The sequence below is a fragment of the Podarcis cretensis genome (assembly GCF_951804945.1).
Source record: "Podarcis cretensis genome assembly, chromosome: 9".
Lineage (NCBI taxonomy): Eukaryota > Metazoa > Chordata > Lepidosauria > Squamata > Lacertidae > Podarcis > Podarcis cretensis.
The window spans coordinates 6,008,766-6,027,195 of record NC_137178.1 but is presented as its reverse complement, the minus strand read 5'-3'; the positions used below and the strand labels follow the sequence as shown (position 1 = coordinate 6,027,195).

At 44.7% G+C, this 18,430-nt stretch overlaps 1 protein-coding gene across 1 annotated transcript in view; it reads right to left on the bottom strand.

The window, feature by feature from the left end:
- Positions 1-4,026: 4,026 nt before the first annotated feature.
- DDRGK1 (DDRGK domain containing 1) overlaps positions 4,027-18,430 on the bottom strand; it is a 47,527-nt gene continuing 33,123 nt past the window's right edge. The window contains exons 6-9 of the mRNA XM_079991163.1: positions 13,294-13,332; positions 6,585-6,641; positions 5,417-5,465; positions 4,027-4,246 (exon numbers count right to left, since the gene is read on the bottom strand). Coding sequence (XP_079847289.1) covers positions 4,074-4,246; positions 5,417-5,465; positions 6,585-6,641; positions 13,294-13,332 — 318 coding nt within the window. The 3' untranslated portion in view covers positions 4,027-4,073. The remainder of the gene's footprint in view (positions 4,247-5,416; positions 5,466-6,584; positions 6,642-13,293; positions 13,333-18,430) is intronic.

Sequence of the window (18,430 nt, the reverse complement as noted above, 5' to 3'; positions counted from 1 at the left end):
TTCTTAGTTTGCCTTATTGCTAGAACCACTTCGTTTCATTCCAACGTCATTAACATTCAATAATTTTACAGTGTTTCTGTAAATAGATTTTAAATTTCTTCCAATCTTCTTCCACCGACTCTTCTCCCTGGTCTCGGATTCTGCCAGTCATTTCCGCCAATTCCATGTAGTCCATTACTTGCATCTGCCATTCTTCCAGGGTGGGTAGGTCTTGTGTCTTCCAATGCTTTGCAATAAGTATTCTTGCTGCTGCTGTAGCATACATAAAAAAAGTTCTATCCTTCTTTGGCACCAATTGGCCGACCATTTTAGTGTTCTGTTGGAAGCCACCCAGAGTGGCTGGAGAAACCCAGCCAGATGGGTGGGGTATAAATATATTATTATTATTATTATTATTATTATTATTATTAAGCACTTCTGTCAAAAATACCTGTTGGGAGTACTTGAATCTCAGTGCCGTCCTGCTCAGAAGTTGAACTGAAGTGTTCCAAGTCGGCGTTCCTTCAGGTATACTGGGCCAAGGCCGTTTAGGGCTTTAAGGTCAGCACCAACACTTTGAATTGTGCTCGGAAACGTACTGGGAGCCAATGTAGGTCTTTCAGGACCGGTGTTATGTGGTCTCGGCGGCCGCTCCCAGTCACCAGTCTAGCTGCCGCATTCTGGATTAGTTGTAGTTTCCGGGTCACCTTCAAAGGTAGCCTCACGTAGAGTGCATTGCAGTAGTCCAAGCGGGAGATAACTAGAGCATGCACCACTTTGGCGAGACAATCTGTGGGCAGGGAGGGTCTCATCCTGCATACCAGATGGAGCTGGTAAACAGCTATTATTAAGTATGTACATTCAGTGAGCCCCAGAAACCAGACCCGGTGAGAAAATGTGCTGTGTATTAAATAGCCAGTGGCTCTGCATCTATAATGTTAGACATCTCCGTTGAATTTTGTGTGCAACACTGCTGTTCCTAATACAGTGGTGCCCCACAAGACGAATGCCTCGCAAGACGGAAAACCTGCTAGACGAAAGAGTTTTCCGTTTTGGAGGTGCTTCGCAAAACAAATTTCCCTATGGGCTTGCTTCGCAAGACGAAAATGTCTTGCGAGTTCCTGCGGGTTTTTTTCCCTCCCCCCCCTTTCTAAGCCGCTTATCCGCTTATCCGCTAAAAGCCGCTAATAGTGCTAATCCGCTAAGCCGTCAATGGGCTTGCTTCGCAAGACGAAAAAACCGCTAGACGAAGAGAATCACGGAACGGATTCTTTTCGTCTTGCGAGGCACCACTGTAACCCGGCGAGATGTGCTATCTGGGTAGTTTTTCTGCCCTAAAATCGTGAGCCTACTCGAGGGGTTGACAGTGTGGTGCTGTGGGTCCAATGGTATCCTTGTGGTTCTCCTCTGTTTTTTTTTTTATAATAATTTTTATTAATTTTCCAATTTTTAACACAAAACAACAACAAGAACAACAACACACAAACATCAACAAATACAAACACATACAAAGATATCATTTCTTAACCTCATTTTCATAAGCCTCTTTTCTCGGACTTCCCCATACCTCACCCTTTTTGCATCCTTATTTTACAGTTTTTCAACAACTCTTTTTGCCAATTAAGTTTAAGCTCATTATCATTCTCAATTTTACCTTAAATCATCAAACAGTTTTTGCTGCAATTCTGCATCTCCCTTCCCCTTGACATTTTATCACTCCTCTATTTTACAACAGTTCTTAAGATATACTTTAAACTTCTTCCAATCTTCCTCCACTGTCTCTTTCTCTTGGTCGCGGATTCTGCCGGTCATTTCTGCCAGTCCCATAAAGTCAATCACTTTCGTCTGCCATTCTTCCAGTGTGGGTAGTTCTTGTGTCTTCCAATACTTTGCTAAAAGGATCCTTGCTGCTGTAGTGGCGTACATAAAAAAAGTCTTATCCCTCCTTAACACCAATTGGCCGACCATGCCCAAGAGAAATGCCTCCGGTTTCTTGTGAAAAGTACACTTAAGTACCTTCTTAATTTCATTATAAATCATTTCCCAGAAGGCCTTAATCCTTGGGCAGGTCCACCAAAGGTGAAAGAAGGTACCTTCAGCTTCATTACATTTCCAACATTTATTATTGGGCAAATGATAAATCTTCGCAAGCTTGACTGGGGTCATGTACCACCTATAAATCATTTTCATAATATTTTCTTTTAAGGCATTACATGCCGTGATTTTAATACCGGTGGTCCATAACTGTTCCCAGTCAGCAAACATAATGTCATGACCTATGTCCTGTGCCCATTTGATCATAGCTGGCTTAACAGTTTCATCTACTGTATTCCACTTCAGCAACAGGTTATACATTCTTGATAAATTCTTAGTATTGGGTTCTACCTTGTGGTTCTCCTCTGGCACCCACAAAGTCCCCTGCCAACTGTGTAAAAAAGGACCTCCTTTTCTTTCTCTGGAGCCTTCCGTTCAACTTTATTGTTTGCTTGTTTTTAAATAATTTTTTATTAGGTTTTACAATTCCATCATTATAATAACATATCAAATCACATCACATACTGAAGAGTCCCCATATTCCCCCCCCCCAAAAAAAACTTCTCTCAACTTCTTATTCTGGTTTTTAACACATTTCCTTCCCCTGCTTGCTATATTACCCTTTATATCAAATTCTTTATATCCATGAAGGGGGGGACTGTGTGGTCTCCGAGAAGGCTGATCGATCGCCAAATGATTTATATCTGTGGAATACAGTTCATTTACATTGCAATATTGCAAACAGTCTGCCCAACAATCTATAGTAACAACTCAACAACGTGGAAGACACTGCGTCACTAAATCTCAAAAGAAAGGTTTGGACAACAGCCCAGATTGGAGTGATTTAACAACTTGGGAATTGCTGCGTCGTTTAACTTCAAATGATAAACCTGGATTGGAATGAAGTCAGGAAAAGCTGCTCTGGTAAATAGACAGTTGAAAATATATATATTTACAAATAAAGCTGTATTCGGTGGATGGAAGGACATGATTTTTGACATGATTGAGAATCGCATAGCCAGGGACAAATAACTTTAAAGCGTTAAGACCAGAAGGCGGAAAATATGAAAACAACGAGAAGAGGCAGGACTGAAGATTTGAAGATATGCTTCAGAGGTCCAGACTATGGGGAGCCCGGAAAAGTAAATAATTACAATTTGGTCTTGTTTTATTTTGGTTTCTTGTTTTTAATTGGATTATGAATGGATATGTTGATTGGCTGTTTTTATTGGAAAATCTATAAAAATGTTTTTTTAAAAAAATTCTTTATATCCAATAGTATTCTCTTATCCTTTTTACATCAGTTGCAAGTGTTTACTCAACTTTATCGAATGCCCCCTAATTCCAAATATTACACCAAAGCCCTCATCATGCTGTCTGGAAGTTTCCTCTGCTTTTCTGGCACTTCTCTCTCCTCCTGAAACATTTATTTTATTTTATTTTTTGGACTTCTGCAAACCTGCAGGTTTGTTCAATCCTACCAATACCTCTCTCTTGTGGACGGTGACACTGGTTTGACTATAGAAACAATAGCACTCACAGTATGAAAAGGAGCAGAAGAAATGATGACACCACTTAACAAAAAAATTATTTGTCATATATATATATATGTTTACTTTTTTTTTTTTACACACAATTTTGGCCTTCCGCCAAGAAATCAGGTGATTTCTTCATCTGAGTCTCCTGTTTTAATTTGATTATTTTATTGCATAGTTTATAAAGAGACCCCTTCATTATGTATTTTAATTGGTCTGATTTTTTTAAAAAAAACGGCGACGACACCCATCTTCTGATTCTGTATGATACTGAACAAGCATAAGAAAGTACATAAAACGACACCACATTTTAATAATGTTGTACGGTTGGCATTTGGGTTTTGTAAATTGCTTAGAAGCCATCGTGGCATATAAATTATAATATATTTTATATATTACTTTATATAATGTATTAAAATATATTAAGTGGCATATAAATGAAATGACAAGGAAAACAAAAATTTGATGGAGACACCCGTTTTATAACCACACTTTATTTCCTTTGAGCGTGTAAAAATTGCCTTTTTATGCCACCCCCTTAGCGATTGCTCTGGCCTCGGGTTCCAGGTTGATGAGAGAATTGCTCTGCTGAGCCAGTTCTGTAATGGAGACGCGTCCCCTCCGCCGAATGAAGTCGGCCACAGCCGTCATTTCCTCCGTCGTGATGTAGATGAACTTTCCTCTGTCATCGATTACGCCTAGAGGCAAGGCCAAACCGGAATTAAGCTCCGCAAGCTGCTCTTTCTACAATCGTTTTATTGCCTAGCTAGGATTTCTTAATCAGCCCGTCTCCAAAGGTTTGGGTTCGGCGGCACGATATAAATACTTAGGCCTGTAACCTCTAATTGACGAATTGGTTCCATTAGGGCCCTAAATGTGATTTTAAGTGTCCTACTAATTAATGGGGGTGGGTGGGTTTGCTTTTACTCTTCTTGGCAGGTTTGCCTACATCGCTCTATCATCACCAGCCAAGGGCGAGGCAGGATGTGTTGCCTGGAGCATGTCGCTTGATGGAGGAGGAAAGAGTTGATGGCCCCCTCTACAAAAATTCAGTCAGCCTTCTTTTTAAGTATCTCCTCCACCCCAGTATAGGAATGCAGCAGGCTTCTTGGCTCCCTCCCTGTGGACTGCCCTCCCATCAGATGTCAAACAACTACTTGACTTTTAGAAGACATCAGGGAAGTTTTTAATGTTTGATGTTTTCTACTATCTCAGTTTCTGGTCAGCCAGCAACGGCCAGACGCAAGTCTTCTCAGAAGTAATCCTTGACATTTAAGTTGTGCTAATTTGGATGTATGGAAGTGAGAGCTGGACCAGAAAGAAGGCTGATTGCCGAAGAATGGATGGTGTTGGAGGAGACTCTTGAGAGTCCCATAGACTGCAAAAAGATCAAACCTCTCCATTCTTGAGGAAATCAGCCCGGAGTGCTCACTGGAAGGATAGATCCTGAAGCTGACCACCTCAGGAGAAGAGAAGACTCCCCGGAAAAGACCCTGATGTTGGGAAAGATGGAGGGCACAAGGAGAAGGGGACGACAGAGGACGAGGTGGTTGGACAGTGTTCTCGAAGCTACCAGCATGAGTCTGACCAAACTGCGGGAGGCAGTGGAAGACAGGAGTGCCTGGCGTGCTCTGGTCCAGGGGGTCACGAAGAGTCGGACATGACTAAACGACTAAACAACAACAACAATTTGGACCCATCTGCAACTATTTTTACTCCGACGGCTGACATTTTCAGCACTGGGATGTTACCAAGCTGAAACAGCAGCTGAATATCAAAAATAATCAACCAGAGATGTTCAAGTGCTGCTGCTATATTGCTGCTTCAGTCTAAACAAGGTGATCGCCCCATAATGTTTTCACTGTTACCTGTGAGCGTTCCATCAGCCATCAGGTCTTGCACTCTGTTAATTGCATCCTGTTGAGGAAAAACAAACCCCGTAAGCATCAAATTTCATATTTCCAGGTGCAGAGGCATGTTTTCAGACAACACCACGACACACCAGCCTTTCCACAAAGGCCTGGCAAGTATCTGCTTCAGGGGACATTTCTCTTACACATCAGCATACATTAAAGGCGAAGAGGGAATGCCTATATATTTATTTATTTCGATCAGTAACAAGTTGAGAAGGTAGGAAGAAAGGAAAATACGTAAAACACAGTATGATACATTAAGTTCAATATTAAATACAGAATTTAAAAACAATGCAGAATATAAAAACAGATGGGAGAACTATAAAACAATGATAATTTAATGATGAGGAGCAACTTAAGGTGTTAGCAATTTTAAAGTTAGGGCAAGATCCTGCGCTGACAAGCTATCGCTGCCGCACAAAAACTAGCTACCTTGGCGATAATCTCAGGAGACTGGTCAACCAAAAGATAATCAATATAAACCACTTCAGATCTGCCTAGTATACTTTGTAAAATTTGATTAGTGAAATGGTGGCGGATATCACAATAGGAAGAACAGTACATGCAATAAAACATGTTCCACATTTTCTATTTTCTCTGTTTGACAGGGGCATAAGCGCCCATTGTATGGCACTGTTGCAACTACCCTCCTGTACTGCAGATGGAAGCACATTAAATTTAGCCTGGGTAAATTGTTTCCTAAATTTTGGAATAGTCAGATGGATCAGATGATCTCCACGAAGAAACGCCCGCTCTGATTCTAAAAGCTGGAAAAATAGAAACTGTGTTTATATAATTTTGCAACTTGGCATCCCAGATGCATTGGCGCATGTTTTTGTTGGTTTTTGCAGAATCCACAGCAAGAGTGGCATTTGGCGAGAATCCTAGTTTTAGGGCTTTCTCATTTACTGTGCCAAATTTTCTCATTATGTCCAGGAACCCTTCCCCTGTGCTATGATAACACAGGTAGCACATTTCCCCAGCGAACGTTGCTGGATGCCAACAGAGAGGATATGCAGTCCTGATAGGACACCATCCCATGAGGTTGGTGTCAAAACATATGGATTGGATTGGCGGTGTCTCTGTTGCTGATGCGCCTGTGGCCTGGCCTGCTAACACGTACCTGTGTCCTTATGCCCAGGTGCGAGGCCAGGTCCTCCAAAAGAACCACTTTGGCACTCTATGAGGAAGAGGCAAAAAACTGAAATTAGCGAGTCAAACAGTACACATTTTGCAGCTTTATTTTAACATAAACTGGACTTTGGTATGTACTATATTATCAGTTGGTGAAAGATTTTGGGAACTTAGTTTTGACAGAAATGATAAATATTGCTAAAGAAACTGTTGTTTGCTATCCAAGATGAATGTCGCTGAATATTTTTTGATGATACCAATGTAAAATACATTTGTCAAAATAATTGTTCTTCTGCTTGAACTCGGCAACGTGAGCCGTAATTGCAACTCAATGGAAAACAGCCCAAAATCTTACACTGGGCGCTTGGTAATTATTATCCCTACAGACACTTTTCCAAACGCAAAGTTGGCTAAAAAATAATAACCAATGTGAATAGGTAACGGTAAAGGTACCCCTGCCCGTACGGGTCAGTCGTGTCCGACTCTGGGGTTGCGTGCTCATCTCGCTCTAGAGGCCGTGAGCCGGCGCCGTCCGAAGACACTTCCGGGTCATGTGGCCAGCGTGACGAAGCTGCAGCTTGGCGAGCCAGCACCAGCGCAGCACACGGAAACGCCGTTTACCTTCCCGCTATAAAGCGGTCCCTATTTATCTACTTGCACCCGGGGGTGCTTTCGAACTGCTAGGTGGGCAGGAGCTGGGACCGAACGACGGGAGCTCACCCCGCCGTGGGGATTCGAACCGCTGACCATACGATCGGCAAGTCCTAGGCACTGAGGTTTTACCCACAGCCCCACCCGCGTCCCAACCAATGTGAATAGCAGTCCTTTAAAAAGGAAAGGGAAATGTACAGTGTGTAAACAAATAAACCCATTTCATCGGATAATGGCCAGCCTTTCCAAGTCCCCAAGTTATGAAGTCAGATGCAGCCGAGCTAGAGAACTGAGCATTATGGACTGAACATACTGAACTGGAACCAGTCCATGAAAACCAGTTCTCAGAGCTTGGAACTGCCAGGGTTCTGCATATCTTCTTCTAAAGGGATTAAGGGGAAAGAATGCCAACTGCGGTCCTGCTCAGCTGGGCACCAGCTTTGCCAGGGCGATGCAGCCAGGATCCTGCCTGCCTGCTCCTGACAGCCCATAGTCACCTGCACAACAACAGCCGTGGTGGACTGGATGAGGGCGAAGGAAATCAAAACTCTTGGTCAGCCGTGTAAGGCAGGACAGGGAATAGGGATTCAATCCGTGTTGCGTGTGGTTACACTCCTCTTGAGGCTCATAATTAGAACATGCTCCTGGATTCAGCCCTGAGCATGGATACTCAAGTCTCTGCGGTAGCCAGGAGTGAATTGGCAGAGTTAAAACTAGTGTACTGGCTGAGCCCGTTCCTTGAGATGTCTGATGTGCCAGCACATGCCTTAGTTCCATCCCACTTGGATTACTGCAACCTGCTCTACATGGGGCTGCCTTTAAAAAGGGCTCAGAAACTTCAACTGGCTCATAAAGTTGCAGCCAAATTGTTGACCGGGTTGGTGATAAGGAGAAGGCATGTTAGGAGCTAGCCGGCAGTAAATCACACTGTGCACGTTGGAGTTAAATCTTTATTAGCGAAAAAAACCGTGATCTGCACAGGGGTGACAAAGTGTTGGTGCTGACCTTTAAAGCCCTAAACGGTCTCAGCCCAGTATACCTGAAGGAGCGTCTCCACCCCCATCATTCAACTCGGATACTGAGGTCCACCTCTGAGGGCCTTCAGGCGGTTCCCTCACTGGGAGAAATGAGGTTACAGGGAACCAGGCAGAGGGCCTTCTCAGTGGTGGCGCCCGCCCTGTGGAACGCCCTCCCATCAGATGTCAAAGAGATAAACAACTATATGACTTTTAGAAGATGTCTGAAGGCAGCCCTCTTTAGGGAAGTTTTTAATGTTTGATGTTTTATTGTGTTTTTAATATTCTGTTGGGAGCCACCAGAGTGGCTGGGGAAACCCATCCAGATGAGTGGGGGTATAAATAATAAAAAATATTACTATTATTATTACTACTGGGTGACATCACCTTGCCGACAAAGGCCGGTATAGTTAAAGCTATGGTTTTCCCAGTAGTGATGCATGGAAGTGAGAGCTGGACCATAAAGAAGGCTGATCGCCGAAGAATTGATGCTTTTGAATTAAGGCGCTGGAGGAGACTCTTGAGAGTCCCATGGACTGCAAGAAGATCAAACCTCTCCATTCTGAAAGAAATCAGCCCTGAGTGCTCACTGGAAGGACAGATCCTGAAGCTGAGGCTCCAAGACTTTGGCCACCTCATGAGAAGAGAAGACTCCCTGGAAAAGACCCTGATGTTGGGAAAGATGGAGGGCGCAAGGAGAAGGGGGCGACAGAGGACGAGATGGTGGGACAGTGTTCTGGAAGCTACCAGCATGAATTTGACCAAACTGCGGGAGGCAGTGGAAGACAGGAGTGCCTGGCGTGCTCTGGTCCAGGGGGTCACGAAGAGTCGGACACGACTAAACAACAACTACTTCTACTACTGTAGCCCTAATGAGTGCAGCAACTCATCTCCAGCAGGTCCTGTTCCCATGAAGCAGGTGCTGAGACTGAAGGTCCCTGCCTGCCCACATCCATCTAAGTCCCCTTCCTCTCCAGGGTTTCCCCCAAGCAATCATAGACTGTGTATGTGTGCAGACAATCTCTCCTCCGCCTTGTTCATGCCTCAGAGGAACAAGCACTCAGGTCCTGCTGAATGGGCTTTTCGCACACTTCTGGCTGGCTACTGTGAGAGCAGGAGGCCGGACCAGATGGGTAAATGGCCTGATCCAAGACAGCTCTTCTTACAGACAGCCGCTGTCCCGCCAACTAAAAGGTAAAGGTAAAGGTACCCTGCCCGTACGGGCCACTCTTGACAGACTCTGGGGTTGTGCGCCCATCTCACTTAAGAGGCCAGGGGCCAGCGCTGTCCGGAGACACTTCCGGGTCACGTGGCCAGCGTGACATCGCTGCTCTGGCCAGAGCCAGAGCCGCACACGGAAACGCCGTTTACCTTCCCACTGGTAAGCGGTCCCTATTTATCTACTTGCACCCGGAGGTGCTTTCGAACTGCTAGGTTGGCAGGCGCTGGGACCGAGCAGCGGGAGCGCACCCCGCCGCAGGGATTCGAACCGCCGACCTTTCGATCGGCAAGTCCTAGGCGCTGAGGCTTTAACCCACAGCGCCACCTGCGTCCCGTCCCGCCAACTAGCTAATGCCAAAGCCAGAATCGGTGTTTTGTGCTCTGCTTCTTCTCCTCTTCAGAAAAGCTTTCAGTTAGCAGAGATCTGACAAAAGGTAAGATCTTCTGCTTTCATTTGGGCTGTGTGGGAGGGATTGCTTCTAGTACTAAACTTGGTGGTTTAAGGCTTTCAGATTTGAACAGGGAGGGGAAGCAGCGTTAAAGGTTTTATGCGACCTTAATTGTGAAAAATGTGCTTTGAGCGGGAAGAGGGTGGGGTGTACGGATTCATTCACCATAGAAACAGGAGAATCATAAGGGAAGGAACTTGACAATACAAGGCAGAGATGAGAATCCTGGCCTAATGTTAAGCTGTATATAGATATATAATATGACTATCATCAGTGCAGGTAAGAAAAAAAATTAATTTTTATTTTTATAATCTACAAAACTGTCTTATTTATTTTATAGTACAGAACATTGATTATTGCTTTTGTTTTATGGCTCAATGGTCTTGTTAGATAGTAAAAATCATGTTAAATTGCTGGTTTAAGGCATTACCGTATTTTTCGTCCCATAGGACACACCAAGTTTTTTTTTTGGGGGGGGGATAAAGGAATTCCCCCCCCTTTATTTCCCCCCCAAAACCATGTTGGGGAAACCGAACCAGGTCGAGGAACAGTGGGATGGCGGCGCTGCGCCTCCCTGCTGTCCCCTGAGCTTGTGGGGCTGGTCGATGTCTGCCCGGCGCGCGGGGCGCTTTGCTTCAGCGCGCTCTGCCCGCCGGGCGGCAGGCTGCTATCCGCAGTGTGGGGAGCCCTGTGGGGAACTCCTGCAGGGCTCCCCATGCTGCGGATGTCTGCCCGGAGCGAGGGGTGCTCTGCTTCAGGGCGCCCTTCGCGCCGGGCGGCAGGCTGCTATCCTGTAGGGCTGCCTAGGCTGTGGATGTGTTCCCAAAGCGCCGGGCACTCTGCTTTCAGCGCGCCCGGCACTCCGGGAAGCAGGCTGCTATCCGCAGCCTAGACAGCCCTGCGGGAACTCCCGCAGGGCTGCCTAGGCTGCTGATGTCTTCCTGAAGCCTGGAGAGCGAGAGGGGTCGGTGTGCACCGACCCCTCTCGCTCTCCAAGCTTCAGCGAAAGCCTGCATTCGTCCCATAGGACGCACCCAGATTTCCCCTTCATTTTTGGAGGGGAAAAAGTGCGTCCTATAGGCCGAAAAATACGGTACTTTCTATGGGAAAGTGTGCCTTCGTTTTGGAATGCTTTGGTTTTGGAATGGAACTCCGGAACCAATTAAGTCTGAGAACCAAGGTACCACTGTATTGTGTGGGTGAGTTGGGTGTTCCCCTCAAATACCCTAATCAGTTTTCTTAAAACTTTTTTTTAAAAAAAATCACTGTCAAGTAGGAGGCTTATTTTCCCGAATGCTGACCAATCAGTGCTGTGCATTGCCCCTCTGCTACAAACGGCTTCCCCTGAGCTCAGTGATTAAGAGAAGGTTATACAGTCATACCTCGCATTACAGCCGCTTCAGGTTGCATTTTTTCGGGTTACAGACTGCCGAAACCCGGAAGTACCGGAACGGGTAACTTCCAGGTTTCGGCGGCCGCGCATGCGCAGAAGCGCCGAATTGCAACATGTGCAGACGCGGGTTGTGCATGCGGCGGGTTGCAAATGTGCATCATGCACAGATCACGTTCGCAACCTGAGCGTCCGCTGTACAGTCTGACCAAAATGGGGCAAGTCATTGAAACCTCCTGCCCTGAAAGCCATTAGCCCTTCCTTGCTTGTATTCTCAGATTCATAGAATCATAGAATCATAGAGTTGGAAGAGACCACAAGGGCCATCGAGTCCAACCCCCTGCCAAGCAGGAAACACCATCAGAGCATGCCTGACATATGGTTGTCAAGCCTCTGCTTAAAGACCTCCAAAGAAGGAGACTCCACCACACTCCTTGGCAGCAAATTCCACTGTCGAACAGCTCTTACTGTCAGGAAGTTCTTCCTAATGTTTAGGTGGAATCTTTTTTCTTGTAGTTTGGAACCATTGCTCCGTGTCCGCTTCTCTGGAGCAGCAGAAAACAACCTTTCTCCCTCCTCTATGTGACATCCTTTTATATATTTGAACATGGCTATCATATCACCCCTTAACCTCCCCTTCTCCAGGCTAAACATGCCCAGCTCCCTTAGCCGTTCCTCATAAGGCATAGTTTCCAGGCCTTTGACCATTTTGGTTGCCCTCCTCTGGACACGTTCTAGTTTGTCAGTGTCCTTCTTGAACTGTGGTGCCCAGAACTGGACACAGTACTCCAGGTGAGGTCTGACCAGAGCAGAATACAGTGATACTATTGTTGTTGTTGTTGTTTAGTCGTTTAGTCGTGTCCGACTCTTCGTGACCCCATGGACCAGAGAACGCCAGGCACTCCTGTCCTCCACTGCCCCCCGCAGCTTGGTCAGACTCATGCTGGTAACCTCGAAAACACTATCCAACCATCTCGTCCTCTGTCGCCCCCTTCTCCTTGTGCCCTCCATCTTTCCCAACATCAGGGTCTTCTCCAGGGAGTCTTCTCTTCTCATGAGGTGGCCAAAGTACTGGAGCCTCAGCTTCACAATCTGTCCTTCCAGTGAGCACTCAGGGCTGATTTCCTTCAGAATGGAGAGGTTTGATCTTCTTGCAGTCCATGGGACTCTCAAGAGTCTCCTCCAGCACCATAATTCAAAAGCATCAATTCTTCGGCGATCAGCCTTCTTTATGGTCCAGCTCTCGTGACACTATTACTTCCCTTGATCTAGATGCTATACTCCTATTGATGCAGCCCAGAATTGCATTGGCTTTTTTAGCTGCCGCGTCACACTGTTGGCTCATGTCAAGTTTGTGGTCAACCAAGACTCCTAGATCCCTTTCACATGTACTGCTCTCAAGCCAGGTGTCACCCATATTGTATTTGTGCCTCTCATTTCTTTTGCCCAAGTGCAATACTTTACATTTCTCCCTTGATTCCTGCCACCTCTTTTTCTTTTATTCCCCCAGCACCGGCTGGAAAGCTCATAGAATCACAGAACTGTACACTTGGAAGGGAATCAAAGGGTCATCTAGCCCAACCCCACACAATGCAGGAATCAAGAGTTGTAGAAACCCCAGCAGGTGGCCGTCCAACCTCCGTTTAGAAAACCTCCATTGAAGGAGAGTACCAGGAGTGTGTTCTGTGGCTGTGGTTTGGGCTTGCAAACGGCAGATACAGATCCCAGTTCTGCTGACGAACCCGAGTGACCAAAGGGGCAGAGTATTGAAAGAACTCACTGCAGCACTCTCTGCCACAGACCAAGCTGAGTAGTGAACCCATTTTACAGATGCAGTGCAGACAAGTAGCTTACAAGAGACACAACTCTTTATGCGAGAGAACGAGGCGCTTTGATTGCCGAACAACAGATGTGCAGCAGAAAGGATGATATTCATTGTTAAAGGGAAAGAACAAAGGGAGTGTAACCTACCTTGATGTAGTCGAGAAGTTCTGATACGAAGCTGCGGGACTAGGTACAGCAAAAGAAACTATTATTAATCTGATGCTGCTATAGATTATAAAACCAATCTCTGCCTGGATTTCTATGCAAAGGGCCAACCGTGTCAGGGAGTTAGGAATGTCCGGGTGGGTAATTCTGCTTTCGGAAAAACTTCTGTCCTGCAACTGAACACCCGGTTTATTGTGGATTTTGTCTGAAATGGCTTAAAAAGCTTTCCTCCACCACCAGGAGCTTCCAGGTGCCATGAAATCGGCTCGTGCATGACTTTTGCACAGAAAAGCTCAAGATACATGTTGATTTAGCCACGTGTAGTTGCTATTCGCTGAGAAACGTAGAAAATAACAGGATATATTTATCCGAAAGTCTTCAAACTTATGCAACCCTTTAAAAATTAGCTGATGAAGGTGAATACATCGAAACAGGGCCCTGTCCTGGTTTCTGATCCATAATTGACTTCTGACTTCTGCTCAGTGATTGAAACTAAGACCTCCACGTCAATTCTGACTATGGACTAACATGATCTTATCTCTACTCATAAACTCTTATTTCTAATTCTGTAACAAATTATTGTGTTACACATATCTTTATGAGTTTGAGTTTATAATCTCTGTTAGAGTTTGTAATCTCTATTTGAGTTTGTAATCCTTGTCAGAATACATACTTTTGAATGGACCAGTTTTTGTTAAAACTGATTATTTATTTGTGAGTAGGGACTACTCACGGGACGCAGGTGGCGCTGTGGGTTAAAGCCTCAGCGCCTAGGACTTGCCGATCGAAAGGTCGGCGGTTCGAATCCCTGCGGCGGGGTGCGCTCCCGCTGCTCGGTCCCAGCGCCTGCCAACCTAGCAGTTCGAAAGCACCTCCGGGTGCAAGTAGATAAATAGGGACCGCTTACCAGCGGGAAGGTAAACGGCGTTTCCGTGTGCGACTCTGGCTTGCCAGAGCAGCGATGTCACGCTGGCCACGTGACCCGGAAGTGTCTCCGGACAGCGCTGGCCCCTGGCCTCTTAAGTGAGATGGGCGCACAACCCCAGAGTCTGTCAAGACTGGCCCGTATGGGCAGGGGTACCTTTACCTTTACACACCACTGAAACTTACATTGGCCTGAGTTCCTGGTGTGCTTTTTTCTTGGCATATTTAATAACAAGAACTCCAACTTATTTGACTTTCGTAGATGGCGCCACGCAAAAATGTGCTGCGTTCAGACGGCTCTGCATTCGTGAGGAATTTATGCCTGGGGCTCCCTCCTCGAAATCTTACTTATGGTCTCTCTCACCTCCTTCTTCCTCTTCAAATCCTTCCTGGAAACCCACAACCGAAGCACATTTTTTGTGTGACTGCACCTCTGCATGCTCGCTGCTCTCCCCTGCTGTCCCCTTGCCTCGGTCTACCCCAGGCATAGGCAAACTCGGCCCTCCAGATGTTTTGGGACTACAGCTCCCATCATCCCTAGCTAGCAGGACCAGTGGTCAGGGATGATGGGAATTGTAGTCCCAAGACAATTGGTGGGCCGAGTTTGCCTATGCCTGGTCTACCCTCTGCAATCTCCTTAACTGGTGAGTCGGTGGGCTCATTGGGCAGGGACTTTCCCCCCTTTCTCTTTGCATATATTTATTTTTAAAGTACCGTGTACACAATCGCAGGAGTGAGCAGACCACTTGGCATATCTCTTCGACAATTTGCAGTATATTGCTCTCGATTTCTGATTCCCCATTGTTCAACAAGAGCAATGGTTTAAAACCAGTTGATGGTAAAGAATGCTGGGAGCAGGGAGAGAGACAGAGGACCAGGAATGGATTTTCATATGAAAGGCCTTATGAGCTTGGTTCTGGCACCGACCATACCGGTAAATTCCTGGACTGAGCATGTGCTCAGAGGCATAATGTTTCAACTCTTTATTGTACAGCCACCAAATTAAGACACTATTTTGGAGCAGGCTCAAGGTTTTTGTGTGTTTATGTACTCAACCGACTTCTTCCTTTTTAAAAAACAAAATTTGACAGACACACGCACCAAAATCCTATATGGCATTTTTTAAGGACAGACCCTTGTAACCTCTGTATGAACATGCTTTTAATAAAAAAAATATATCTGCATTAAATACGTATTTTCTTAAAAAGAGGATATCATCCTGGGTTCCATATTGATAGCCGTTAATTCAGATCAGAATCTATAGGGCAAAGGTGTCTATTCAGAAGTAACTCTCTGTGAGTTCAATGGGTCTTATTCCCACGTAACTGGGCAGAGAATTGCAGCCTAAGTGCTAAAAATGCAACAGTTGTAACACTCAAATTAATTTTATTTATTTTTTAATATGCCTGATGTATGTGTTTAGAAATACCGGCCAAAATATTATGGGACAACGACAAAATGAGGAGAAATAAAGCTACTCTGGAATCTAACATGATAAATATTTATGATAGTTTTTGTACCAGACTGGCTCATGCCTGCCCCAAAACACTGTTTGCGAAATAAAATAATTCATCAAAGATGGCAAGTCTATTTCACAAGCTACCAAAAGACCATGGGGTATCATCACCTCGGTGTGGGGTTGAATCACTTTTTTCTAATTTGGTGCAGGGAACTTAGTAAATGCAAGAGGTATTAAGTTGTCTGGGCTTTTGGTATCAGAAATATTGCAACAGCACTGAGTACCTTTGGGTGAAATCCAATGCAGTCATACTTACGCCCACTGATTTCAGTGGGTCTACTCTGAATAGGACTATGTTGACCATTGCCCTTTGTAAATAAAACTATGGGGAAAGGACTACCACTTGACCCATAAGCTTGCAATAAAAAAACTTTGGCACAAGAGAAAATGAAAATACATGTGACGTGACCTTAGAACAGGCATAGGCAAACTCGGCCCTCCAGATGCTTTGGGACTACAACTCCCATCATCCCTAGCTAAGAGGACCAATTGTCAGGGATGATGGGAGTTGTAGTCCCAAAACATCTGGAGGGCCGGGTTTGCCTATGCCTGCCTTAGAAGGTTGCCATCTACTCAAGATCGTTTTTGCTCTTAATAGAGGAAATTGTTTCACACCCTCCCTTCCAGCACAGTCTGTTCATGTTCCACCTGAGAGCAGAATTTAGCTGGCGGCATTGATGGGCTGCAACAATCGACATGAAAGAGACTTGGGCTGACACTGTGCCTTTTGTTTAATGATTCAATGGCAGCAGACGCTGAATTACTAAGACTCTACGGTGTTGAATCCTGAACCTTCTGTGCCCCTGGTGCTTATTTTTTTTAGCCTGACATACGTCCTAAGCAGAAGCCAGGTGAGAGAAAGGATGGGCATCTGACCAGTCCAAAAAATTAAAGATTTTTTTTCTGTCCATTTAGCCAGCCAACTCATATAACTGTAGAGTTGGAAGGGCCCCGAAGGACATCTACCCCAACCCCCTACAACGCAGGAATCTCAAAAAGAATAATAGTATTTTATCAAATTATATGTTTTATTTTTAAAAAAAAACCCACAAAAAATAGCATTATGACATCAACCAAAAATAAAATTATCAAGAGGTTTGAGTGTCACGTTACAAACCAAAAGGCAGATAGCAGTTATTGTGCAGGGATACTGCTATTTCCTTTTTTTACAAAAGCAATTATTTTATTACAGAGTAATAGTTGTGGTTTTTTGTTGAAAGACATGTAACCATTTAGTTTATTAGCTCCTTACAGAGTCCCCATTTTAAACTTGCAACAGCCCTGCAAAATGATATAGGCTAAGGCTGCCCAAGCATCACCCAAGGGGCATCTTATCCTGGCTCATTATCCTGTTTGTTAATTGACATTAGGGGAAAGTTCTCTGCTTTGGATGAAACTGGGCCTCACGCAAGCGAGGATACTCCTGCCTGCAGTGGGAAAACACTTACTCCTAGCTTCATAAATTCTGGTTTACTAAGCCGAGAATGATTGTCGCAACTGAGACAGTGACGTTTTGGGGCAGGGGTCAGCAAACTTTTTCAGCAGGGGGCTAGTCCACTGTCCCTCAGACCTTGTGGGGGGCCGGACTATATTTTGAAGAAAAAATGAATGAATTCCTATGCCCCACAAATAACCCAGAGATGCATTTTAAATAAAAGGACACATTCTACTCATGTAGAAATACGCTGATTCCTGGACCGTCCGCGGGCCGGATTGAGAAGGAATCGTGGAATGGAATCTTTTTTGACCCTAGGGGAAACGTCTTAAGAATAAGCACAGATATATAAGTTTGAATGAAAAATAAGATTAAATAAAGTAAGAGTGGATGGTTATTTGGTGAAAGAAAGAATGGAAAATTATAGTATATTAAGATAAGATATAAGGATAAAAATAAGATGAAGGATTTGCTGAAATATCTATATGAATTAGAATACAAAGAGGGGAATTATAGTATGCTAAGTTAAATTATTAGGATAAAAACAAAGTTGGAAGGATTTGCTGGAATATCTAATTGAATTAGAATACAAAAATGGGAGGCGTGAGGAAGTCAAGGAAATAAGTGAATATAAGTAAGTGAGTTAAAGGTTTGATTTGTTTTTACTTCTTTTTTCTGTTTTTTGATGATTTTTTTCTTTTTTTCTTTTTATATGTACTGTTTTTTCTGTTTTTTCTTCGATTGTTTTCTTTTTCTTTTATTTTTTTCTGTAACCTTTAAAATCTTAATAAAAATTCATTAAAAAAAGAGAAGGTCATTGGGCCAGATTCGGCCCCCAGGCCTTAGTTTGCCTACCCATGTTTTGGGGGATACCTGATAATATTGGACCGCAGTCAAATAACAAGTGGGTTGGCTGACCATCCGATTAACACTATCCAGCTGACCCATTGGTTGAAATGCCTTCACTAACTGGGAGTCACTTTGATCCGATTCTTAAGTATCTTTGCTTTTAGGAACTTGACTTCTTCCTAACGTGCCGTAGTCCTTCATCGAAATGGGGGTCTTTGGCCTCATGTCCTGTGCCAATCTAATAATTCCACCTCCCGCAGCTGACGTGCCGTGACCCTCTCTCTGACGCATATGAATTTCACCTGGAAAAAGAAGCCTTCTGAGCCCTGAACTCTTTGGGGTGAAGTCAGCAAAGGTAGACCCATGGAAATTGCAACTTAGTCTAATCAGGT